The sequence below is a fragment of the Eretmochelys imbricata genome, chromosome 9 (genome assembly GCF_965152235.1).
Source record: "Eretmochelys imbricata isolate rEreImb1 chromosome 9, rEreImb1.hap1, whole genome shotgun sequence".
NCBI lineage: Eukaryota > Metazoa > Chordata > Testudines > Cheloniidae > Eretmochelys > Eretmochelys imbricata.
Genome location: NC_135580.1, coordinates 100628570 through 100655181, shown reverse-complemented (window position 1 = coordinate 100655181; position 26612 = coordinate 100628570). Strand labels below are relative to the sequence as shown.

The 26612-nt window shown below is 48.2% G+C and overlaps 1 protein-coding gene across 1 annotated transcript; it reads left to right on the top strand.

Moving 5' to 3' along the window:
- Nucleotides 1–462: 462 nt before the first annotated feature.
- SLC6A14 (solute carrier family 6 member 14) lies at nt 463–26612 on the top strand. The gene is made up of 14 exons (XM_077826385.1): nt 463–510; nt 1081–1249; nt 7769–7900; nt 10882–11043; nt 12274–12412; nt 13777–13909; nt 16010–16150; nt 17546–17774; nt 18651–18776; nt 19328–19446; nt 20667–20766; nt 21269–21378; nt 22406–22573; nt 26463–26612. Exons 1-14 carry the CDS (start codon nt 463–465, stop codon nt 26610–26612), a joined length of 1926 nt encoding a protein of 641 aa, XP_077682511.1.

Below are 26612 nucleotides of genomic sequence, written 5' to 3'. Positions count from 1 at the left end.
CGGGGGGGGGCTGGCAGGTGGGAGGATGGGGGGTCTGGCAGGGGGGAGGATGTGGGGGGGCTGGCAGGTGGGAGGATGGGGGGTCTGGCAGGGAGGAGGATGTGGGGGGGGGCTGGCAGGTGGGAGGATGGGGGTCTGGCAGGGAGGAGGATGTGGGGGGGGGCTGGCAGGTGGGAGGATGGGGGGTTGGATGGGGAGATCTGGCAGTGGGAGGACGGGGGGGAGGCGCGGATGGATGATTAGCGGGGGGGGGGGGGAGCTGGCAGGTGATTTACCTGCCGAAGACACGGCCCCGCCCTGGCGCCGGGAGCCGGCCCGGGAGGTGTCCAACCTGCCGCGGCCCCGCCCGGGTCCCGCCGCGCTCGTCACTGCCGGGCAGCCCCACGGGGGCGGGGGGCGGATAAAGGGCCCGGCCCCGCGGCCGCCGCTCACTCGGGCAGGGGAGCGCAGGGAGCCGGGCTCATGGGGAGACTGACGCCGCCCGCCTGCCTCTGCTGCGGGACAAAGAAGGTGGGGGCCGGGCAGGCGCGGCGGGGGGGCCCTGGGCAGGTGGGGCGGGGGGGGCTCGGGGCCCCTGGGCAGGGGCAGGGGGGCGCGGGGGGGGGGCCCCTGGGCAGGCGTAGCGCTGCGGGGGGGGCCCCTGGGCAGGTGCAGGGGGGCGCGGGGGGGGGCCCTGGGCAGGTGGGGCGGGGGGGGGCTCGGGGCCCCCGGGCAGGTGCAGGGGGGCGCGGGGGGGGGGGCCCCGGGCAGGTGCAGGGGGGCTCGGGGGGGGGGCCCTGGGCAGGTGCAGGGGGGCGCTCGGGGCCCCTGGGCAGGTGCAGGGGGGCGCTCGGGGCCCCTGGGCAGGCGCAGCCGGGGGCCGGGACCTCTAGGCAGGAGCCCCGAGCCAGCCAGCGGCCCCGGCGAGCCGGGTGTCCCCCCGAAGCCCCGGCTGCTGCCCGGGGCCGGGGCTCCATCTCTCCCCCCTGGGCGCCACGTTCCGGGTCAGATTCTCCAGCGCCCGGCTGGAGCCGCGGGGGCCCTGGGCGCGGGTGATCAGACCCCCCCCCCGGGCCACGGCGGCCCCCTCTCCCCCCGCAGGACTTCACGCTGTCGAAGGGGAAAGATGCCCCCGCGGGGCAGAGCGACGAGAACTCGGAGCGCGGTAACTGGTCGAGCAAAGCGGACTATCTGCTCTCCATGGTGGGCTACGCCGTGGGGCTGGGGAACGTGTGGCGGTTCCCCTACCTGACTTACCAGAACGGAGGGGGTAAGTTTTGCCCCGTCTGGGCTACACACCTCAGCGAAGGCAGCAGCGTCCTCTCTGCTTCCCCGCCGGGCACGGACGCGGAATTCATGGAATTACCTTTTTATTCTCCTGCAGCACCTGGGCTGTCCCCGGCTCGGGTCAGATGCTGTGTGTTAGCCAGCAGTCTCAACCCCGAGCTTTTGGAGAGGTTGGGATTCCCGGTGGAATGAATGTTCCAGCTGGCACCAGCCTTTATAGTCGGCTAAACCAAAACCCGAACCCCGGGAAAGGTGGGGTGGGCCCATCTGGAGTTAGCAGTGGATCAGGGTATTAGGAATGGACGGGAAATGTGAAGTATCTGTTCCAAACTCCTTCCCTATCAGGAAAGTAACTGAAATACTTCTAAAAAGAACAGGAGGACTTGGGGCACCTTAGAGACTAACCAATTTATTTGAGCATAAGCTTTCCTGAGCTACAGCTCACTACATCGGATGCATCCTGTAGCTCACCAAAGCTTATGTTCAGATAAATTGGTTAGTCTCTAAGGTGCCACAAGTCCTCCTGTTCTTTTTGCCAGTACAGATTAACACGGCTGCTACTCCGAAACCTTTCGAAATACTTCTCTGATGGATTATGTCTACTAAGGGACAACCCATCCTAAATGCTCAATGACTGAGGGACCATCTACACTCATTTCTATATTTGCTGTCTACAGCCAACTCTCTGTATAACTTTTCATGAGTGATGTACCTGAGTATTTAGATTCTAATATCTAAATTTAACGATACAGTTTATCTAAATTTGGGTTATTGCAGATCATGCAGTATGTGTATCTTACAAGTTTTTAATCAAACTTTGTATTTGTGGATAAACTAAGCACTGTACCGGAGTGGGCAAACTTTTTTGCCCAAGGGCCACATCTGGGTATGGGAATTGTATGGCAGGCCATGAATGCTCATGAAATTGGGGGTTGGAGTGCAGGGGGGGTGAGGGCTCTGAGGTGGGGCCAGAAATGAGGAGTTCAGGGTGCAGGAAGGGGCTCCAGGTTGGGGCAGGGGGTTGGGGTTCAGGGGTGGGTGAGGGCTCTAGCTGGGGGTGTGGGCTCTGGGGTGGGGCTGGGAATGAGGGGTGCAGGAGGCTGCTCTGGGCTGGGGCCAAGGGGTTCAGAGGGCAGAAAGGAGAATCAGGGCTGGGGCAGGGGGTTGGGGCACGGGAGAGGGTCAGGGGTGCAGGCTCTGCGTGGCACTTACCTCAAGCAGTGGCATATCTCCGCTACAGCTCCTAAGCAGAGGTGCAGCCAGGCAGATCTGCCCTGTCCGGAGGCGCTGCCTCTGCAGCTCCTACTGGCTGCAGTTCTCGGCCAATGGGAGCTGTGGGGCCAGCACTTGGGGCTGGGGCAGCATGCGGAGCCCCATGGCTGCCTCTACACGTAGGAGCCGGAGAGAGAACATCCCGCTGCTTCTGGGAGCCACACAGAGTGTGGCAAGCCCCGGACCCCACTCCCCAGTGGGAGCTTGAGAGACAGATTAAAACTCCTGGAGGACTGTAGTTTGCCCACCCCTGCACTATGACCAGATAGACAGACACTTTTCTCAACCTGTGTATTATATAATTTTAACATTAGCTTTAATAAAATTTTAAACCTAGTTAGCACTGAATTAGCAACGTCCATCTGAGGCTCTCCAAGCCAGGAGAATAAGATGGGAATCAGACAGATGGGAATCAGACAGATGGGAAAACGAGGTACAGAGAGGCTGTAACTGATTCAGACTTATTCAATGAGCTGGTGGCAGAACCCAAACCAGAATCTAGGTCTCCCATTCCAGTGCTCTGGGGACCTAATCTACTGCCAGGGATGGGTAACCAACCAGACAGCAATATTCTCAGCATTTGGTAATTCCTGAGGCCTCAATCCCGCAAAGTACTTAAGCACGTGTGTAAGGGGGCCTGTAACCTGAGCCCTGCCACCTGGGCCTGAAACTCTTGGTCTTTGGCCCTGAGCGGTCTGGCCACGTGTGTAAAGATTCAAGTTAGTTTGAATGCTCATGTGCTTCTACACAGCGGGGAGCTGGAGCCGGTTGTTAAATCTAGAAGCCCTTTTAGAGCCGGTTGTTCCGCGAGGGAGAACTGGTTCTAACAGGGCTTCTAAATTGAACCGGCCCAAAGTGGTGGCTTAGGCGCCGACTCCACGGGTGCTCCAGCCCTGGAGCACCCAAGGGGAAAATCTGGTGGCTGCAGAGCCCCCACCGGCAGCTCCCCGCCCCACCCCCGACCCCAGCTCGCCTCCGCTCCGCCTCCTCCCCTGAACGCACCGCCCGGCTCTGCTTCTCCACCCCCCCAGGCTTCCTGCGAATCAGCCGTTCGCGCGGGAAGCCGGGGCTGGCCCAGAAGAAGGGAGGCAGAGCGGAGGTGAGCTGGGGCGGGGGGCACGAGGAGGGCTGCCCGCACCGCAGCAGGTAACCTGGGCGGGGGGGGGGGCACACGCAGGGGAACCGTTCCCCGCCCCAGCTCACCTCCGCCACCCTCGGCCTGAGCGGGAAGCCGTGGCCTGCTTCTCAGCCCGCCCCGGCTTCCTGCCGAACAGCTGATTCGCGGGAAGCCGGGGGGGGGCGGGGGGGCGCGGAGAAGCAGAGCGGGGCGGTGGGCTCAGCGGAGGAGGTGGAGCGGAGGTGAGCTGCGGCCAGGCGCGGGGCGGGGAGCTGCCGGTGAGGGCTCTGCACCCACCAATTTTCCCCGTGGGTGCTCCAGGCCCGGAGCACCCAGGGAGTCGGCGCCTAAGGCACCCACTTTTGATGTGATCAGTGGGGGGAGCGGCCGCTCCCCCTCCAGCTACACTCCCCCGCCCCTAGGAACCAGAGGGACCTTCCGGATGCTTCCTGGGAGCTGCCCCAGGTAAGCATCGCCGGGACTCCCCACCTTGCCTCCCGGCAGGTGCCTCTGGCTCTTAGGGGTGGGGTGGGCACCCACTACGGTGGCCCACGAGACCCTCCTGCCCAGTTCTGGGGGCAGTCAGGGGACAGGGGAGGGGGGTGGATGGATCAGGGGTCCTGGAGGGGGCATCAAGGAATGCGGGGGGGTTGGATGGGGCAGAAGGCCCTGGGGGACGGGGGTGGGCAACAACTGCCTCGTGGGGTGAGGAGGGAACCCATTGTTAAGATTTTGGCAGCTCATCACTGCTTCTACATCTACCTAAGTGCTCTGGGGCCTTGAGACACCCCTGCTTCACTATTGTCAGTGCAATGGGACTAGTCATTTGGGAAAGGGTTACTCATGTGAGTAAGAGTTGCAGGACAGGCTTTAAAGCTGAAATCATTAGACTGAAGTACACAGAGAAAAATAATTGTGATGTGACCTGAAATAAATGACACAACTTTTTGTGATTGTAGAAACAACTATTTAGAGCAACGATTCTCAAACTATGGGTCTCTCAAACTGTGGGTCAGGACCCCAAAGTAGGTCGGGACCCTGTTTTAATGGGATCGCCAGGGCTGGCTTAGTCTTGCTGGAGCCCAGGGCTGAAGCCTGAACCCCAATGCTCAGGGCCAAAGCCCAAGAGTTTCAGGCCCAGGTGGCAGGGCTCAGGTTACAGGCCCCTTGCCTGAGGCTGAAGCCCCTGGGCTTTGGCTTTGACTCTCCCCTCCCCACCCCCCCACCCAGGGCAGTGAGTGGGGGGATTCGTTCCCCCCTCCTGGGGTCGTGTAATAATTTTTGTTCCCAGAAGGGGGTCACGGTGCAGTGAAGTTTGAGAACCCCTGACTTAGAGCCTGTTCTGTTTGTTGTTAATGGCTGTTTCTGGTGTAAATGTTGAAGGTTACACTTATCTAGACTTCACAATGCTGCACTCCAATTAGAAACTGTCCCACACTAAATGATGCTCAATGCCTATTTATTTAAAAGGGCCTATTTTAAAGTGACATCCCCTTTTTTACTTGGATTAAAAATAGTTTACCCCCAAACAAAGACTAAAAATAAAGGTCTCTAATCTGTTCACCAGAAGGTTATATTCCATGTGTGCCTTGGCAGCTCCTTCACAGAACCGTGTGGCTGGCTTTACCTGACAAATCTCTGGTGAATCACTTGGCTGAATGCAGAGGCAGGATAGACAAACTTTGGCCTGTCCTGTGATTTATGGAGGTCAGAGATTCTATTTCAGGTGGGAAAAGCCCTAAAGGCCTTAGGGCCAAGTCCAACTCCCATTTAAGGTCAATGGGTGTTGTTGTGTAAGTGCAACACGGCCCGAGTATGAAATTTTACATACATACATTGGAGAGAGAGATGTATGGAATACACAGTGGCATTCTTGGCATACATCTTTTATTGGCATGTGTTTGACCTGGTTGCATTCCTCATGAGTGATGAAGGAGAATTCTAATCCAAAATGAATGCTAATAAAATCAGTTTATCACACTGCACCATGGAACAATATATATGGAACAAAACAGTTATATGAGGAATATTTTAGAATTTAAAAATATTTCATTGGGACTATTTTTTGTACCCTTCTGCCTGTAAGGCAAGGTGCCTTCAACAAGGCATGTATGCATTTGCTTAACTTTAAACATGTTTAGTTTGCTTGAATTCAGTGGGGTTACATGCTTAAGGTTAAGCACGTGCTTAAATATCTTGCCAAACTGGGTCCCTAGTTTATCTTAAACCCCTCTGTGGGTGAAGAGAAAAAATAGATAAACAGCTGCACATGCATGAATATCAGATCACTTCCTGGGTGCTGATTCTCTCTCACACTTATGCAGTACAGCAAATATGAAATACTGGTCCTTCTCATAGTACAATAGATCTCAGTAATGAGGGGTGCTGGAACAATTTGTACAGTGCGGGTGCTGAGAGCCATTGAACCAAACTTCAAACCCTGTATATGATGGAAAGCACTTCAAGCCAGGGGATGCGGCAGTACCCCCAAAATCCCTATTTCCAGCACCTATGTCCCTGACCCCAGTTTAATGTGGAATTTAGGAAAGCATTCATGCAAGTGACCAGCTGAGGCTCTGTATCAGAAAGGAGTCAGCCAACCATATGAAACAAATGACTAACATTTCCATGTTCTAGCCATTCTAACAGAGAGTTGCAAATCACCACTAAGTACAAAGAAGAAACAGTTCATTTCTGTTGTAAATTAAAAAACATAAGCTACCGTAGAATGCAAACAAAATCAAGAGTATATGCAGCCAAATATTGTCTCTGGCTTCCTGGCAGCAGTATGTGTTGGACAGGGTTTTTTTCATCCTTCTTTTCACAAAAGGAAAGTTGTGCCATAAAAATTTGTCCGTTCTAAGTTCCAGAGCCTAGCAAGCTGGCTCAGCACTTTGCGCCTGTGGTGGCATAGAACGATACATTCCGCGGCATTGGTGAAGAGGGGAAGCAGCTGGTGGTATTGTGCAGGGTCTAAAATGAGTGGTAAAGATTTGTTCTGAATTCCTGTTGTTTATATATTATGGGCCAGACTCCGCTATTTCTACTCACATGGGTAGTGTCTCATTCATGCCGAGCAGCCCCAGCCAAGTAAGTACAGTCAGCAGACTCTAATCACCAGGATTTATATAGCACTATACATTTGCTTGGCACCTATAGAAATAAAAAAGAGATGAGGTCAGTTTTTTGATAATTCAACCTTTCTATGCGTATGTGCAAACCCACGGTGCAAATACCTGTGGATGCAGTTTTGTGCCTGCATTGATTTGCAGGTACAACTGACGTAATGTGGAAGTCTAAGTACCTGATTTGTGAGTGCAATGTGGTGCACGTTTTATTTTGCTTAAATGATTAAGATTAAAATAAATTTTTATTAATATTTGGTTTTGTAAAATGTTTATTTTTGAATTATAAAATCTAAATTTTGGGCTGAACTATGTTCCAGTGTTCCTGTAAGCAATTACTGAAAGTAAAAAGCAGGTGGGGGAAACTAGATAATTTTAAAACTTTCACATATATGTTATGCAAGTACATCTATTCCCTTTTATTCAAAATCTTAAGCGCCCACCATTTCAGCCCTGAGGTAGGGCTTTCGTACTGTGCCTTGATCTTAGACTTTTAAATAAGTTATTCAGAGATAGAGCCACTTCAGCATCTTTCTGACCTGCTGATGTTTTCCTGTGAAACATATTTTCAGTTGTGGCCATAGGCACAATTTGTAGTCATGCGTGAAGGTATATCTGGGATCTATGTGACACAAGCAAACATCTCTGGATAGACAATAGTGCATCCTGTTGTTGGTAAGAATCTATCATTGTGAAAGAAGGAAGGAAAGAAAGAAAGAAAAAAAGAAATACATGAGAACTTTATTTTACAAAACAGACGTGCTTATGTTATTAAAGTTACCTTTAATGGAACCTGGATCAGACCTCCAATGAGTAATTATCCCTTTCCTCTGCAAATACTATTTGATTTTATGGAACACAGTCCTTTTAAAAAAAGCAATCTGTATATTCTGTACAAAATAAAAACCACTTTGGTATATTTGCATATATGGCTACACAAGAAGGAGAAGAATTGTGCAGGTATAATAGGTTTTTCTATTTTCCCCAGGTGCCTTTCTAATACCCTACACAGTTATGCTGGCGTTAGCTGGTTTACCTTTATTTTTTTTGGAATGTTCCTTGGGGCAGTTTGCCAGTTTGGGGCCGGTTTCTGTGTGGAGAATATTACCAATTTTACAAGGTCAGTGACATTAGTTTCTTATGTATAGATCTTCTTTTGTTGCTGCTAATAGTCAAAAGTGGATTAATAATTTCACCATAATGCTTCTGGCTAGTGTCATAAATTAGACTCTAGAGCACACGGTGTGTCATGCCATTTCATGGATGGCCAAACTAAGAGGGCTTGTATGTACTGTAGGGGAGGAAATTGAATTCATGGCGCTATATGTGATACATCAGAAGCAGCAATTCTCCAGAGCGCCAATGTAAGTTTATTGTTTTCATTTACTGGCTATGTCTTCTCACTCTATATGCTATATAGGGGTCTGCATGGGACATGCAAATCCTGCATTTAGCTGCTCATATTGGCTCCTGCACGTGTAAAGAACCATTTTATGCACCTATGCACCTGGGCCTCTATTCCAGCAGTGTGGTCTGTGGGGCACTGAGCCTGCTGCAATCAGAGACATCCCGCACCTATGGGAATCAGGATCACGGGGCAAATTCTGCCCTATTTGCATCCATTCTTCTCCAACAAGGATGGATATGAACGAGGGCATCACTGGGCCTGCATGCCCTCCTCACCACCCAGCTGCATTAAGATAGGAAAGGAAATTACATTTTTAATCATATTAAGAGCTTTATTTGCCTTTACTGATCCTGTATATTAGTAGACAACAAAAAGGAATTATATCCAGGCATTTACTGTTCCTTACCAATTTCTGCCTCAAAACTCACCAGAAACAACAAGGCACTGCACACAAGCTTCCAAAATCTGCACTAAATGAAAAGAAGGATGGATCCAACCCAAAGGCAGTTGGGTCTATGGAGATAGCCAGGGCTGTGTGTGTGTAAACGTGTATGTCATATATACTCCCCAAGATCATTGGAAAAGGTTTGGTAGGTTGACCTCAAACTCAAAAAGTTCCTTTTGACAAAGAGAAAGCTGCAATGTCCTTGCAAACCACTAGTTTATGCTGTCTTTCATTCACTGATGCAACTAGCAATCGCAATGAGATCTCTACAAATGATGCCATCAGCCCCAGTTTTGTATAAGTTTCCTTTCATTTTTTTTCGAGACACCCAGACAAAAATCCATTGAACTTCAGGGATACAGAAAATCTAAAACCTCACCCAGAATTCACAAACAGCTCTGATTTTCCTACATGGCTGGCCCAAACCCTGGATTCAAACCCTCATTTGGGATATTCAAAATCTGGATCCAGTCCCTAATTTTGTGGCTTCAGCCCATCTCTAAGCTTGTTACTGTCCAGGATAAAAGGAATGAAGGTAATTCTCCCCACTGATGTTGTGCTTTTTCATTTAACTAGCACAGATATTTTCCACCCCTATATTTAACATGTTTCTTTTAGCGATGCAGCCTCCCTTTTCCCTCCTTTCTGTCTTCTTCACCAGTCCTTTCTTCAGCTGCAAAGAGCTGGACATGGTTCCCTTTAGCACATGATTCATTGCTCCTTGTATTGGCTACAGAGAATCATGTAGTACATCCCCCTTTCTCCCCGCTCACAGTCTATTGCCACTGTTTCCTTCTTTCCTGGTAGTCTCGGATCTGATCTCCTCCCCTCCCTAGCTGGGCTGCCCTGGTTCTTTAACACTAATGTGTACTCTTGGACTAGCATGGTGCATTTTCCCCCTAACTCAGTGTGGAATGCAGAAGACTCTCCCTTACTTTATCAAGTTTATATTTATCTTTAAAATGATGTAAATAACCTAATAGATTAGCCTTAATGATCTTAGTCTTACTGCTAAGAAAGATCAGTAAGGTTAAGTTGTTAGTTTATTTACACACAGAAGTGGAACGTCTTTGCAGACTTTAGCCATACTGTGCCTATAGAAATCAGCCATGTCCGAATTTTCTCTTCAGCACTGGACTCCCTTTGGTATCTGAACCAGTGAAATCTGGTCTCCTCTCTTTGGCCTAGACTGCCTTGGCGCGGATGTTGTATTCTGTTCTGTTCTTACTCTGCCCTCTTCACCATAGCATCTTCGTCCTCCGTTTGGCCACTCCACACACTAACATTACAGGCTCGTAGACTTTAAGGCCAGAAGGGATCCTTGTGATTTTCTGGTCTGACCTTCTGCACCTCGCAGGCCACAGAACCTCACCCACCCACTCCTGTACTAGACCCCTGACTGCGGGCTGAGTTACTTTCTTCCTGCTGCTGCGCTGCACTGACCCTTCCCCCCCCTACATTTTCAAGGAGGTATGTAGCATCGGGATTGGGTGACTACGTTCCCTCCAGCTGTTAAAACGTAGTGTGTCTCCCCTGCCAGCTCTGCAGCAAGGCTGAGGCTTTTTTTGTTTATTGCAACCTGTAAATCCCAAGGTGCACCCTCCTTCCGGGTAGACAGGCAGCTTTTTTCAACATTGAAATGGAACATGTATATATTTGTGTCCTCTAATTCTGTCTCTTCTCTAGCCTGATTCCAATAGATCAGGATGCAACAGGGACAATACAAATAGGTATCTGGGTTTTTAAACATTACAAAGTTCTACCACTTTGAGTTTGAAGGTCAAGTACCACACTCCGTCATGGGATCTCCTCAAGAGAGCTCTGCCTACATCACATGGTATAAGATCCATCGTGAACTTTGCTCTGCAGTAAACTCGCTCTACCTTGTGTTTGCATGTCACTTTTGTCTGGTCACTTTCTGATGTCACACCAGCCTTCACTGCTTCCTCTCTGTGCATGTGTGGAACTCCTCTCAAAACCTGGCAGTGAATGAAGAGTGCTTTGAAATGAACCATGTTCATTGTACATGTGCAGGGAATTGAGATATGCCCAGGGTTTATTCACAGGGAATTGTCTTTGCCTGGTGTATATACCCAGCAATACTATGCAATCCAGTGGATAGTAAAATAATTTCTAGGCAATGTGGAGGAAGAGTAGAGAAATGTGGAGTTCACTGAAGTTGATGATTCACATTTTCTTTATCCTCTGTTTGGGTTGGATGATGAAACTTTCACTCTCTCTTTTCTAGGAGTGGGAATCACGATGGTGGTCATCACCGCCTTGGTGACGGTCTATTACAATGTTATCATTGCATATGCCCTCTACTATTTGTTTGCCTCCTTCCAAAGTGTGCTGCCGTGGTCAGACTGCTTTGCGTGGGCAGATGAAAATTGCAGCAAAACACCTGTAGGTACGGTACTTTTAAATAATCCACACTATTACTAGGAATAATTCCATTGCTTCTGTTTCCCAGTAATAAACAAAATACATTAAAAAGGGCAGTAGTGGGATAGTTAGTTGGCCATGATGCTGCTGTCTACTTTACCTTGACAATCTGTTGACACCTGGACTGATCTTCTTTCTGTCTGCCTGTCGCATTTGCCCATATGATCTGTTGGGAACTAGAATGAATCTTCCTCTCTGCCTTTCTGCCCATCTTTCCTTCTTCCTTAGAATAACAGATTTCTAGACTAGTATAAAATCACCAAAAATACCACACTGCAATTTCATTAGTGCTTCATGACAAAGAAATGGCCTTCCTAATGCAAAAGAAATGCCTACGTAGTGCATTCACCTGAGGTTCTTCCAAAATCCTTTATCCTATATGTGTGGCTTTGTTAACACCATGTGTTGGATGGGCATTGGCTTCATGTTTCATCATGTCTTTAGATAATATTTCCAGGCTATTGATTGGCTGTGTGCATGCATGATTTAAAAACTGTAATTATATTTTAACATTGAGATTTCCCACCCCACAGTTAAGTTTAATAATTTATCATAGACTGCAGTTCTGACGTGTTATTTAACAATTTTACATTTATAAATTTCAAGGAGATACTCATTTAAAAGACCAGTACAAATGTTTCACCCCATATTAAAAGTGTGCTGGATTGGTATAAAAGTCAGACAAATTGCCCCACAGTACTGCACTAAAATTTCACCAGAGTTTCATGTCAAATAAATCCTCATGCTGATAGTGATCTTTAATGCTTTGATCAACTCTTGTTTGGCTTAAATTGTAGCCAAGAGATTTGCAGTACATTTTAAAGAGAATTAGGAATAATGCCAGTCTGTCCTGATCAGTATGATATGGGATTGCTATAGATGAGTGTGAACTGAAATACTGGATCTGGCCCTTAGATTATCAAAGAGTTTGAAATCCTAACTGTACCTAGATCTGATTTTTGCAAACATTTCCTATCTTTACATTAGGCCAGCCAGGTTCCCAGAGCTGAACACATCAGACCTGGGAGTGTTTGGATATGGAGCCAAATCCACATCTGAAAGTGGTGGCGGGGGCCTGTTTGTAGTTACCACAAGAATACAAACTGTAGCGATAACAGCTCGAAAAAGGCCCTCACTGTAATCAAAGTCTGTTTCTAATTTCACCACTGCACATTAACAACCCTGTCTCTTTTAGTGCGTGATTGCAATACGACCTTAGCAGACGGGACAGTCATTCACACAAACTACTCGTTTGTCGCCAGCAACAATCTAACCTGTCTCAATGGCACCTCAACGTATAAAGAAGTGCAGCCTCCCAGTGAGCAGTACTGGAAGTAAGTATACCACTGCCATATTGCCAAAATCAGTATGCACTGGATGGGGTTTGGAGGAGCCCTCTCGGGAACTCATACCACTTTCCAGAAACTGCTTTGGGCCAAGCTCATGGGACTGCAAACTGAAGTGAGCAGTTCTGTCCAGGAAAACATTAAATACTGAATCAGGGTGACAAATGTAACACAAGTCACAGAGAAGCATAAGAACAAATTGATAACTAAGAAATAAATAATAAAATTAAGGAAGTTTTCTCCCCTTAAACTCCCAAACAAAAGGCATGTTCTTTACGATGTTGAAAATATTCATCCTTTCATATACCTGTCATTACAGAACACTTTCCAAGGCAGGTTAGTGTTCATAATGTGCAGGTGTTTCACCTGCATACCACACACTTAGGTGTATGATTCACTGCTGTCTGATGATTACTAGAGTAATAAGCCTTGCCGGAGTATGCATTAGCATGCCTTCAGTTCATGCCTTGTGTGTGGGTGGGGGCAGAAGCTGTACGGCTCCAGACACCCTGGAAGAGTATCACTAGTGAATTAGTGCTCACCTTAGCTTGGTTTGTTGCTGTTACAATACAAATCTTTCAGAACCACTCTTGCCTTCGCTATTTCAGGTTTTTCTATGGTGTCTGTCAACCAGGCACCTGGAGCTGTACTAAAAGCCCATAACACAAAAGTGTTTTTCTCCTAGCATTACCCCACTGGCCACTTGCACCTTCACTTTCTTTACAGTTATTTATATCAGCTAAGGACAGTAACTCTGATGAAGAAAATCTGGCCCTAAATTGGAATCTACCTACTTCCACTTTTATAATGGTATTTGAGCTGGCAATGGGTGGAAAGACTAGTCAGTTCATTGGAGAGGTGTTTTCCTCCAACTCCTGTCAGCCAGTGCTGGGCTCGTCCTTTTAGTTCATAGCCCGAGCTGGCTCGGTGCGGTAAAGTTATCGTTTTAAAAACAGCACAGTCGTGTCTATACACCTACTGAGCGTCAATCCGAGGCAGGGTTGAAAGGAAAGCACTGGTTTCTCTTTGAAGCCTGCAAAGAAACCAGCTTTCCCATCACTCCCAGCCTGGCCTGCTACCCAGGAAGTCAATGGAATTTAAGTACTTGCTTGAAATCAGCAGATGTTTAAAAGGATACATTTAAGAGCCCTGCTAGGAGGCGGGGGCAGAGTGGGGCTGACAGGCTGTGCACCAATGGAAGTTGACGCATGGGTGTGACATCACCAGCTAGACAGACATGAGCATCCCCTCTCCAGAGTAGCTCTGGATAATCAGTGGGACTCTTCATGCTAGCAGCTGCCACGCCCTGTTGCAAGTGACGCGATGCTGATCACGATGTTCTGTGCTTTCAGTAAAGTGGCCCTTCGCCGCTCCAGCGGGCTGGGTGAGACGGGTGAAATTGTCTGGTACTTGGCCCTCTGCCTGCTCCTGTCCTGGGTGATAGTCGGAGCTGCATTATTTAAAGGGATAAAATCTTCAGGAAAGGTAAGTCAGGAGGAACCCATGCTAGATTTCTGGGACTGATCCTGCCGGGAGATGATCCCAACTTCAATGGCAGCTCAGCACCTGGTGGGGTAGGCCCTGATTCTCTGGCCCAGAACACAGGCGATTTCTGACTTTGCTGCTGCTGTTTGCTCATATTTTACATGACACATATAAAGCACATGGGGCCCGATTCTGCCACCCTGACCTAAGCTCAGTGGTCCCTTATTCCACCAGGAATGATGCTATTGGGGCTTTTTATGATCGTGTGAGAGACATCGGTTGAGTTCCTGTTATAGCCTGGTCTTTTGTGAAGCATGCACGGTGCACACACTGAGCACGCACACACTGAGCACGCACACACTGAGCACGCACACACTGAGCACACACAGTATGCACATGCATGATGTTTAGCCTGAACGCATGGGCCCGATCCTGTGGATAGTTATGCACACGCCGCTTGCTGCTGCACTATCAAGTCCTGTCTCTGTCAGTGGGAACCCCCTATGCTGTAGTCAGGGACTAGGCGTGAGGCCCACTGAAGTCCTGGGAAAGCCCCCAGTCTCTTGTGACTCGGGCTGTGAGTCCAGGCCCTGCAGCTCTTCTGGACAGAGACACATCACCGCACATCAGTGCTCCAGCCAGAGGGGAAAAGCCTGCTGGATCGGCCTCGTTAGTCCTCAGGCGATGTCTACACTGTAGTTAGAGGTGTGACAGCAGTACCTGCAGATGCTGGCTTTGAGCTAGCTCGCTCCTGTAACATAACAGAGAAGCCGCAGCAGCCTGGGCTGTACAAGCCCCCATGGCCGTGGGTATGCACTCAAGCGGCTAGCCCGGCCTGCCGCAGCGTCTCTGCCGGTATTATTCGAGCAGGCTTGCTGAAAGCTAGCGTGGGGCATGCTGCAGGCATGCCTCTGACCAGTGCACACAGATCTTTCCTTCGTAACCCCAAGTCCTCCCATCCAGCCAGGCTCCCTGACCAGCCTGAAAATCCCCCTCTCCCCAGGCCATGATCGCCGGCGGATCCGCTGCAGCTAAAGAGGGCTCCTCTCCCGCTTTCAGGCAGGGGGCGACTGTTAACTCATTTTTCTACGTGCGGCCTGGCCCCCTTGCCCAGTTTCTTAACTCCCGATTCTGCTCTCATTCTTCTCTTTGCTCCCATATGTTTCTTCGTCTCCCTGGCTCCTCCGGTTCCTTGCCCCCATATCTGTCTCCGTCTGCCCCCCTGGATCTCTGCCTTCCTGCTCCTAGCTAACTCGATGTTCTTTCCTTTCCTCCCATGATGTCTGTCTCCTTCTCTCCTTGCTCCCCCATCACTTTTCTCTGCCTCTAACTCTTCTCCGCAACACAATTTTCTGTCCCCTTCTCCTGTCTCTTTAGGCCACAGCGGCTTCCATTCCAGACTCTAGTTCCTCCCTATTCCTAGGGGTCTTTTGGCCTATAGGCCCTTCTCTGCCAGCGGGAGAGCAGGAGTGTCCCTTGGGCCATTAGAAGGAGGCTCTTGATGCCAGTGCAGCCAGTGTGTTGGGGTGCAATCCTACAGCATGATGCAATGCTGGAGCAAGGCGGAACCAGCCAACCTGGCTCAATTACGGACGTAAACGACAGTGAAACCTGCAATGAGCACCACCTCCGGAGTTGTTGGTTGTTTGTTTTGTTTGTTTGTACTATGCTAGCGCATAGGAGCCCCCCTTTACAGCCTGTCACCCCATTGTGCCATGCGCTGTACAACTGCAGGAAAACAGATAGTCCCTGCCCCAAAGAGCGTACAGCTCCCTTTGCTCAGTAACTGAATCTGCTCCCATGGTTTCGTTCAACGTTTTCAGTAAATACGCCGCTGCCAGCCAGCTGGCTTGGGCAGGTCCTGAGGTGCTCACCGGGACAGGTTGGACGAGGTTTGTTTGCCCCTGTTGTGCCCAGTTTGTGAATCCAGACTGGTAATTTGTAGAGAAGAATGAGGGAAGGGTCACGTCCAGACTTGAATCCCGACTTTCCCAGCCCCAAGCTGAATCCAGTAAATGGTTTGTTTGGCTCAGGCCCAGGTCATTTTTACGTAGCATTTCCCCCCAAGCCTAATGCCTCTCCCTCCATTTCTCTTGGCAGGTGGTTTATTTTACAGCTGTCTTTCCCTATGTGGTCCTCGTTATCCTGCTTGTCAGAGGTGCCACCTTGGAAGGGGCTCGGGACGGCATTGAGTATTACATTGGAACACAGTCCAATATCACAAAGCTGATGGAGGGAGAGGTGAGGCTCAGGGGTGGTTCTGAATGCATAAAATATTTGCTTGCGGGTAATTACACAATCTCAAAGCCTATAAAGGCTTGCATGTGACTTGGTTTCCAGAATACAATAGCTTCCTTCTTAACCAGCCAGACTCCTCTTATCCCTCCCTTCCAGGGATTATCTAAAATTGGATCATGCCTTCCAGAAACCCACAATTACAGTGAAACCCTCTATCCCACCTAGAGCTCATTTATCCAGAAGAAGGGCAAGTCCACTGCATCATTTGAATAAAGAGGGGTCTGGGTAGGGTTGCCTGCTATCACAGCTACAGCTGAGGTTTCTGTGTTACCATCCTCTGTTTTTCTGGAGTGTGTAACTTTACTCGCTAAACATGGACATACCCTGTGGCCTGGTGATAAAGGTCTCACCGTGAGAGTGAGTATTAGGGCCGCCTGCTTTGGTTGGCATGAATTTCAGGGCATTTTATCTGCAGGTTTCATGAGTGTTTGAGCTTCAATTTTAGACTGGTCACCTAAAACTATGCCTTCCACTGGAAGTTAGATCAGGACAGAATAGGGGGTGGGGAGCAAGGGAGGAGACTTGCTCCTAGCATGGATCTTCTGTGAGGTTCTCTCCAACCTCAGCTCCTATTTTAAGACCAAAGCTCAGGTGTGGTTCTTCCTAGCGTGCTATAATAAAGGCTGGCCAGGGCTGGGAACAGCACTTAGAGCCTTTCACACTTGGCTGTCCATTCAGATCTCACCTCTGTCACAGTGATGGCTGTTGCCATGTTATTGCGGGTTGGTGTCCAGTGCAGTTTGGTTCTCAGTGGATGGGTGTCTGCTGCACATCACCTGAAACATTGGTGTAACCAGGGACTACCTCCCCAGTCATAGAGGCAATTCTCCCAGGTCCCAGTCTGAGGAGCATGGGTGGGACAACGTGTGTGGGAGCTTCCACCGTTGCCAGCCTCTGCTGTCTGTTTTATTTCTACATTGGTATTTCTATGGCGTTCATATCTCAGCATCTCCCAGACACCTCAGTGAATTTAATCTCTCCTCGCTCCTGTGCAGTAGGAAAGTACTATCCCCACCGGTCTTACCTATTGGGAAACTGAGATGCAGAACATTTAGGTGACTTTGCCCAAGGTCACACAGGAGGTCAATGGCCGAGGTAAGAATTGAATCAAGATCTCCTGGGTTCTGGTCTAGTGCCTTAAGCACAAGACCAGCCTTCATGCCCTTTGGATAGGAAACTTCACTCCCTGGGTTCATTGATATATGGCACTTCTCACTAAAATTCTCATAACATTTTTTTAAAAATGCAGCATCCCTTACAGGACACTCCTAATGGGTTAGAACAAGTATTTGGGGGTAAATAATATAATAACCTACCTCCAAATTATTTCTGGTTTAGGTTTGGAAAGATGCAGCTACTCAGATATTCTTCTCCCTGTCAGTGGCCTGGGGGGGCCTGGTCGCTCTCTCCTCTTACAATAAGTTCCATAACAACTGCTATTCCGATGCCATTGCTGTTTGTTTAGTAAACTGCATCACCAGCGTGTTTGCGGGATTTGCGATATTCTCCGTTTTGGGACATATGGCTTTCCTGGCAGACAGACCCGTCTCTGAAGTTGTAGACTCAGGTTTGTTTGATAGTCTCAGTATTCATCACAAAGACTTCTTGTCTGTCACACTCTTGAGTTGTTTTCTAAACCTGTTTAATCTCAGCTGCTCTGACCGTCGTTTATTGGTGCCAAGCACTTTCAGAAAGAAGGAGGACGTTTTGTCCTCGTTTTCCATCACTAGTTGACTTCATGCTGTCCACCATAAGTCAATGGAACTTCTGCTCCTAAGTCACTCAGGTGCTATTGAAAATCCCACCCTATGTATCAAGTGTATCTCAGCTGACGGGCAGGAGCAGTCACAGATTGATACGTAAGGTAATAGAAGAGGACATTTTAAAAAATGAAAATACAGGCTTGATATTGATTCTATTTGTCCTGTTGTATCAAACATGTTAGTAAATCTTCCAAATTATAGATGAAATTCACCCCATACACAAGGCCTTTGCACAGTTTAATGCTCAAAATAGGGCTTAAGTGGTTCTAAAGTAGCACACAGGCCTTTGGGAAGACCAGACCTTCTCACCAGGGGGAATTTCACCTCTCATCTATTTAAGAACCTAAACCTTCCCATTTGGCTATTTGAATTCTTTCTCGTTCAGGATCTGCCTGAAATATTAGCCTATTCAAATCTGAATGAAAGTAATGAAATGTGGTTCGTATTTCCGCAATCCTATTCAGCCACAGCTAAAAGCTTTGGCGGAGTTTGGTTCAACAATTTCAGGCTACATCCTGCTTTGGTTATAGCCAATAGCAAAACTTCCATTGACTTTAACACCTCACTTTTTGTATTCCAAATTCTGATATAATTTCCCATTATTTAAGTTTAAGAGAAATGAGTCAATTTTGCACTGAGCGGGTCACGATGATAACGTATCTTCTCCTCCCCTATTTCAGGGTTTGATTTGGCATTTGTTGCCTATCCATCGGCTCTCTCCAAGTTACCAGTTGCCCCTCTTTGGTCCTTTTTATTTTTCTTCATGCTTTTACTGTTGGGGCTTGACTCTCAGTTTGCTTCCATAGGTGAGTAAGACGTGACATTAGAGCTGAGTCAAATTTGTCAGCTGATTTTTCCACCCAAAAAAACCCGCAGATTTGGATTAACCAAAACATTTAAAGAATTTGTGTTAATTTAATTGAATTGTTTCAGTGACATCCCCCACACAAACCCTTCCAAAAATCAAATATTTCACTTTGACATTTTCCAGATGAAACATTTTAATTTTTCAATTTTCAATTACATGTTATTTAGAAATTTCCTTCAATTTTATTTTGAAGAAATTTAAAAAATGCTTGAACATTTCAGGTTGAACAAAATGTTTTGTTCAATGCAGAATGATTTTTTCCAACTTTTCAATTTGCTGAACATGTTGAAAAATTTTCATTTCAAGTGGATTCAAGTCGACAATTTTTAATTTATTTAGCTATTTATTTTCAGAACAGCCAGTGAACGAAAAAATCAGGTATTCACACCGTTCCTCTTAAAATAACAAAATGCTTCCCGGATAGAGTTAGCTGCATTTCTTCATTTTGCTGCCCATGTCCAACAAGTAAAATTCTTTCTTCCTCTGCAGAAACAGTGACAACCACCATACAAGATATGTACCCCAAGGTGATGAAAAAGATGAGGGTTCCTGTAACCTTGGGATTGTGCACGCTTCTGTTTTTTCTTGGTCTCCTCTGTGTCACTCAGGTATAACATTAACTCTTTGTTGGCAATGGGTTTAATTATGATTCAGCTGGTGGGAGGATTTGTACAAGACAATACACCATTTCCCAGTGTGACAAGAAAATCCCTGCTAGCAGCATAGTCCTGTGTGTGTTTGTTCTGAGAGAGGTGACCTCCATGCCCCCAGTTCTGCAAACACCTATGGACATGCTTAATTTATGCATACAAGAAGTCCTAATGGCAGTATTTGCAGAATCCAGTCCTCTGAAATGACTATAATTTTTTAAATGGGAGTCTTTGTCAGCTGATAATTTGTGAGCTGTTCTTTTAGTGTCTCAGCCGTTGATTTAATTTTTTTCTTCAGTTCAGGAGATTAATTTGTGTAATCTTGAACATTTATCCACCATGCCTGCAGCAGCGTAGGAACTGCAAGTGGATATTGATAGTTTTATCATTCAGAATTGATTACCGAAGACGGCAGCTCTCTAGAACTGGTATATTCAGCTCACAGAAAATCAGTAGCTAAAAAGCTTCTTCAGCTAGTCAGGTTAGCCCCTAAAATATAGTGATTGTATTTTTTCAGTTCACTGAATGTACTTCCTTGGGATGATTGCTTTTTAAGATGTCAAGAGTGATTTTTAAGGGCCATATCCAAAAAGATAGTTTTACATATGTAATTACAATGAGAAAATTGCTGCCCCAAAAGAAGTTAACCCTAATGAACCCGTGGCTAGAGCTATGGGATAATATTCAGTAATTCCCCCTCCACTTATTTCCTATCATACTATTTTATAGGTGTGTTCATATTTGTGTGTAGCCCACACGAGGAACTTCTGGGTCTTTGTCCCCCTCTAGTGGCTGGTGCATAACAGAGGATAAAAGTCAACTTCAGCAGCATATTCAGCATATTGCTAGTGTTACTCCTTTAGCTCCATCCAGAAAAGCTGATGTTATGGCACTCAGGGTCTCAGGTTCAAACCCTGCTGTCCCCTCATGTGTGTTTTTACATGTGCTTTGTTATTACAATAGTGATCAGTAGTATGCCATAAAATGCACTTGTCTGTGTAAATATAAATATTGAAATGAAGTAATGTGCAATGAATGAGATCTACCCCTGGAAAATGGGGGTTTTAAACAAAAACCCAGACTGAGGTTGAATTCAGCTGGCATGAATTCCTCGTATTGCCATGCAAAAGGTTACTAGCACTGGGTGAAAAGCTAGCTCTTTATTGTTTGTTTTGCAGGCAGGAATTTACTGGGTTAACCTAGTGGATCATTTCTGTGCTGGATGGGGGATCCTTTTTGCAGCGGTCCTGGAAATAATGGGCATTAGCTGGATTTATGGTAAATCACTGACACTGGAAAATCAAGCTGTGGCAATGCAAATAATCCTGGTCATATCACAGTCATAAAAACAAAACATGCTACAGAAAAATTTGCATAATATCTCAATGGTTAAAAATATCTCCTGTTCCAAATCATTAGAGCATAAGAATGGCCATACTGGGTCAGATCAAAGGTCCATCCAGTATCCTGTCTTCTGAAGTGGCTAATGCCAGATGCTTCAAAGGGAATGAACAGAACAGGGCAATCACTGAGTGATCCATACCCTGTTGTCCACTCCCGGCTTCTGGCACTCAGAGGCTAGGGACGCTCAGAGCATGGGGTTTCATCACTGCCCATCCTGGCAAATAGCCATTTCTGGACCTATCCTCCATGAACTGATAATTATAAGGAGCAATGCATCCATGCTTTGTAAAGCTCCTTATACTTGCTTTCTGTACATCATAAAACCCATGTTCTAGACCCCAATCTTACAGTGCACTCTTTGGCCATCTTTCAACAGGAGGAAACAGATTTATCCAAGACATTGAAATGATGATTGGAAAGAAGAGCTGGTGGTTCTGGCTGTGGTGGAGAGCATGCTGGTTCTTCATTACCCCTGTTCTCTTATGTGTAAGTACCACGGTTGAACTACTTTTGAGTTTTTGGCCAAGAACATATTCATTCCAGGTTGAACAGTTTCCATGTAGAGATTTGGGGCTGCATCTTTGGCCCCTTTGAGCCTGTTTTAAAGCCAGTGTAACAGGCCAGCTGAGGAGTCTCCACACGTGGAAGAAACATGGGTGGTGGTGAGCCATTGTGGCAACTCAGATGCCATCCCTGCGAAGCGTCCCGCCCTGGGCACAGGACACGTGACTGGTGCCCTGTGCTCTGGCAGTGCCGGGCCATTGCAACTGGGGCTGAAATTTAAAACAGCCCGGGGTGGCTCCTCTGCACTGGGCCAGTGCCTAGCAACTCAAGAGTTAAGGAATGCACATTCGGCACATCCCTTACTCTTCAGGTTCTTTCAGATCATTGCTACTTTGTGCTCTCGTGTGCTTCTGATCTTTAATATGTGCACTATGTAAAACAACAACAACAACCCACACCTGCAACTGTTGCATATCCCTTTCTAGCAACAACATTATCTCTAATCTCTCTAGGATACCCGTGAGGAAATGCCTAATATAAATATCTTACCTGTGCAGGAATGTTCTCCAGAACTTAACTCAGCATTCTTTGCCCCAATCCTGTAAACATTCGACTAGCGCATAGAGGTATAGTGAGCCATCCCTTCCACATCCTCAGAGCATGGCTGTGCATGCAAACCGAATGTGTGAGAAATGTGCCTGCCGAGCTATGCGGATTTCCGAGCAACACGGGTGTTTAGATATAAAAAAATACGGAAAGCGTATGCATGCATGTCAATGGATACTTATAGGTCAGTAGGGGGCGATGCATGATGATGCTTATTGCCTGACCACATTTGGAAACAAAACCCTGAACTGCAAGCCAGAGACTGTCTACAGAAAGCACCTTAGATTGCTGTCAAAGCAGCAGAGGTTCACTTGGAGATAAACTGGTAAATTGTGTGTTCTGTAATCAGTACAAATCAGTCTGAGCTTTAGTCAAGTTTTCTCCCTCTTCTTTTTTTTAACAGGTGATTTTATGCTGGTCTTTGGTCGCATTTTCACCTCCCAAGTATGGCTCAGTCGAATACCCTGCATGGGGAACTGCTGTGGGCTGGTGTATGATTGTCTTCTGCATCATCTGGATTCCCATTGTTGCAATTGTAAAAATAGTGAAAGCTCAAGGAAACCTGTGGCAGGTGAGGGCCTAAGAGAACATCTGCAATAGGGCCACAGAGTCCGCTGCCCTGATGGAAGTTAATGGGGACACTTACAGTGACTTCACTGGGGGCAGGATCAGACCCTGACTTCTCACATTAATCAGATAAACTTGTTGGATCAAAACAAATCCCTGGCATTGGCAGAGATGAATTTGGCCCGATTGGCTGTCATACGAAGGCAATCAGTAATTCCCTTGGAATTTCATAGTCATTTGGCAGTGGTCAGTGTTTCCCTGTGGTAAAGACATGCAGTCCGTCCTGATCTTCATGGTCTCATTTACTGTTTCCATTGTTATTCCAGTGCTGAACTATGCAATTTCAAATCTACAGTCACGCTCGCATCTTCACTTGGGCCCCATCCCACTGTAGTTAATGAGGGTTCGGATTGAGGAAGAGACAAAGTGGGTGACCAACTTCTCTTGGTGAGAGAGACAAGCTTTCAAAATACACAGAGCTCTTCAGGCCTGGGAAAGGTTCTGAGAGTGTCAGAGCTAAATACAGGGTCAAACCGATAGTTTAGCATAAGTAATTAGCACATATTCTGAGGGACCATTCAAGGTAAAATGGCCCATTAACACCCTTGTAGTCACAGGACAAAAAGGGGAGGGGAGTAGTGGGTATAGATTGTTGTAATAAGCCATAAATCCAGTGTCTTTATTAAGACCATGTTTTTTAGTGTCTAGCAAAGTGATTAATTTAAGCTCCTAGGCTCGTCTTTTGAAGGTGTTGTGCAGATTTCCCTGGAGGACGAGGACCAAGAGGTCAGATGTAGAGTGATTGCTTTGGGAAAAGTGCTCACCCACAGGTGACAGAGTGTTTTTGCCTTTTATCATTTTCCTGTGTGAGCTCATTCAAGAGCATAGTGATTGTCGGGTTTCACACACACAGGTGTAATTGGGCATTTAATGCACTGGATGAGGTACACCACACGTTGTGATAGGCTTGTGTAGGACCGTGGATCTTGAAAGGTGTGTTGTGGGGGTGATGATCATCGTATCGTGGAGCTATGTCTGCAGGTTTCGCATCAGTTGTTCTGGCAGGGTCTGGTGCTGCTTTCATAGAATATCAGGGTTGGAAGGGACCTCAGGACGTCACGTAGTCCAACCCCCTGCTCAAAGCAGGACCAAGCTCCAACTAATTGGTGTGTTCTGGTCTGTGAGGTGCTTGCTTGTGATGATGAGCTTGGAGAGGCTGGGGGGTGGTTTGATGGCCAGAAGAGGGGGTTCAGGAAATATTTCTTTCCAAATAGGGTTCCCATTGAGTGGGGGTATAATTGTTTGATGTTACCCCATATGGGTTCCAGTGTGAGATGGTAGGGGACAACGAGGGGTGTGCGGTTGGAGGGGGGTCTTATTTCTGTATTGAAAGTTTCTTTCTGGGGATTTTGGTGACCTGTTCCATGATGTGATCTACTTCTCAGGTAGAGTGTCCTTGTATAGTGAAGGCAGTTTTAAATGTTTTAAGGTGTATATTCCAGACTTTCTCCTGGAAGAATATTCTGTGGTATCTGAGTACCTGGCTGTAGATAACAGATCTCTTGGTGTGTTTGGAGTGGTTACTGGATCTGCAAAAGTAGGTGTGGTGATCTGTGGGTGTCTTGTATACACTTGTCTGAAGGGTTCCATTGTTGAAGCTGATCACGATGTTCAGGAAGTTGATGCCAGTGTGGAAGTGCTCTGGAAAGAGTTCAGTGGACGGCTGGTGGTGGTTGAAGTTGTGGTGAAAATTGATGAGGGAGTTTAAGTCATCTGTGCAGAGGATGAAAATATCATCGATGTACCTCTCATATATCGGATAGTGCCTGGATAATAGCCTGGTCCGGCTGGCAGTGTGCCCAGGCCCGGGCGTATTTGCCAGCTCCTAGACTCTAAGGCCAGAAGGTACCATCATGATCATCTTGCAGGCCACAGAGCTTCACCCACCCACTCCTGTAATCGACCCCCTAGCCTCAGGCTGAGTAACTGACGTCCTCAAAGCATGGTTTAAAGACGTCAAGGGACAGAGAACCCACCATTTACACGAGTTTAAGCCTGCAAGAGACCCTGTGCCCCAGGCTGCAGAGGAAGGCAAACCCTGCCCCCGCCCCGGCTAAGTTCCCTGTAAGCTGCGGGGCCACAGAGCAGCCTACCTAGTGCCACACAGGTGCTCAGGGAACCCTCCTGGGGACCTGCCGCGGCTGGGCGCGGGGCACCCCTCCCTTGGCCCCCACCTAGCCCGGCCCCCAACCTGCTGCAGCGCCCCTCCCCCAGCCCCAACTCTGCTGCGGCCCAGACTGGCGGTCGGGGCGCTCGGCCCGGACCCAGGCGTGGCCAGAGTGGCCCCAGGTGCAGCTGGGGTGGCCCGGCCCCAGGTGCGGCCAGGGCAGCCCTCCCCTGGCCCGGACCTGCTGGGGCTGGGGAAGGGATGCCTATCCTGCAGCCCAACCCCAGAACTACTTCTGCGGGAAGAGGCGCCTCTCCCCCCTCAACCCAGGTGCTTCTGCGGGGGGGAGAATCCTCTCTCCCCACTGTCGCCCCAGAGCACCCTCCTGCACCCCAAATCCCTCGTCCCTGGCCCCACGCCTGAGCCCCTCATCCCTGGCCCCAACCCAGAGCCCGCACCCCCAGCTGGAGCCCTCACACCGCTGCACCCCAACCCTCTGCCCCAGGCCTGAGCCCCCGCCACACTCCGAACCCCGTGGCCCCACCCCCACCACGTGAATTTTGTTATGTGCACATCGATATGAAGGTCATGTGTCACACATCGCCTCCATATTGGTGCACATAAAATTCATTCCTCACATGAGTGGGGAAAAATTAGGGGGAACTCTGCCCCCAGGGTCTCTGACAATCTGACCCGGGGGAAAATTCCTTCCCGATCTCAAATATGGCGATCAGTGAGACCATGCGCATGTGGGTGAGACCCAGCAGCAAGATACCTGGGAACGAATTCTCTGGAGTAACTCGGAGCCCTCCCCATCTAGTGTCCCATCACCAGCCATTGGAGAGATTTGCTGTGTGTAGCAGGTCGGCTACACGCCATTGCGAGCAGTCTCATCATACCATCCCTCCACAAATTTATCGAGCTCGGGCTTGAAACTGGTTAGGTTTTTTGCCCCCACTGCTTCCCTTGGAAGGCTGCTCCAGAACTTCACTCCTCTGATGGTAGAAACCTTCGTCTAATTTCAAGCCTAAACTTGTCGATGGCCAGTTTATATCCCTTTGTTCTTCAGCTCATTTAATTTCAGCAAATAGGATTGCAGTATGCAGATGAATTGAGCTGCAGGACAAAAGATGGAGACAGGGAAGAGGAGGAACGGGGAAACGGTCACCTATTTCGGATGTCACCTTTCACCATGGAGTGAGCACGGGGCAGCTGCAAGGGAAGCAGCGGAGAGCAAACAAGATGTGTAGGGGAGGGACCTCTGCTAGTGTAACCCACGCACCTCCTGGGGGTGGTGTTCGGTAGTGGCACCGAGATCACTTAGAGCAGACTCATTTTCTCTCTCTGTAGCCTTAGCTAGCAGCCGGCTGGCTTTTAGCTCATGCACTAAGCTCCAGAGACCCCGCCCCCCACCGCTGACGACCGGGGTCTGTCGGCATTACACTAGCACAAGTCCATCAGCCCAGGCACTCTTGCAGAACGAGCTTTAAATGCAGCTGAACTTACTGGGCACTTGTGATTTGTAACCAAATGTTTGGATTGCTTTGATTTTGTACCTGAGGTGGGTTTTGGGGCGCGGGGAGGTCAGTGTTTCGATTTCTCCCCACTGTTCAGCAAAATGTACCAAATAAAGCATGGTGCAGAGAATAAAAACCTGCAAGGAAATATCAGCAGAAACAACAAAGAAATTAAATCCCCTTTGGGGACTGTATTTTTTGCTTCCCAGCGTATTGTGAGCTGCTGCCGGCCAGCTGCTAACTGGGGACCCTTCCTGGAATGTCACCGAGGAGAAAGGTACAGCCACATGGTAGATCCCCACAAGGAAAGAGACCAGGAGATCCCCACTGTGGATGGCTTCGTGCACAAGCTGCAATGA

Excerpts from the sequence above, each read along its gene's own strand:
- SLC6A14 (XM_077826385.1), top strand. The coding sequence starts at position 463 with ATGGGGAGACTGACGCCGCCCGCCTGCCTCTGCTGCGGGACAAAGAAG. Across the intron at positions 7,901-10,881 it reads AATATTACCAATTTTACAAG|GAGTGGGAATCACGATGGTG; the intron begins GTCAGTGACATT and ends TCTCTTTTCTAG. Across the intron at positions 20,767-21,268 it reads GGGCATTAGCTGGATTTATG|GAGGAAACAGATTTATCCAA; the intron begins GTAAATCACTGA and ends ATCTTTCAACAG.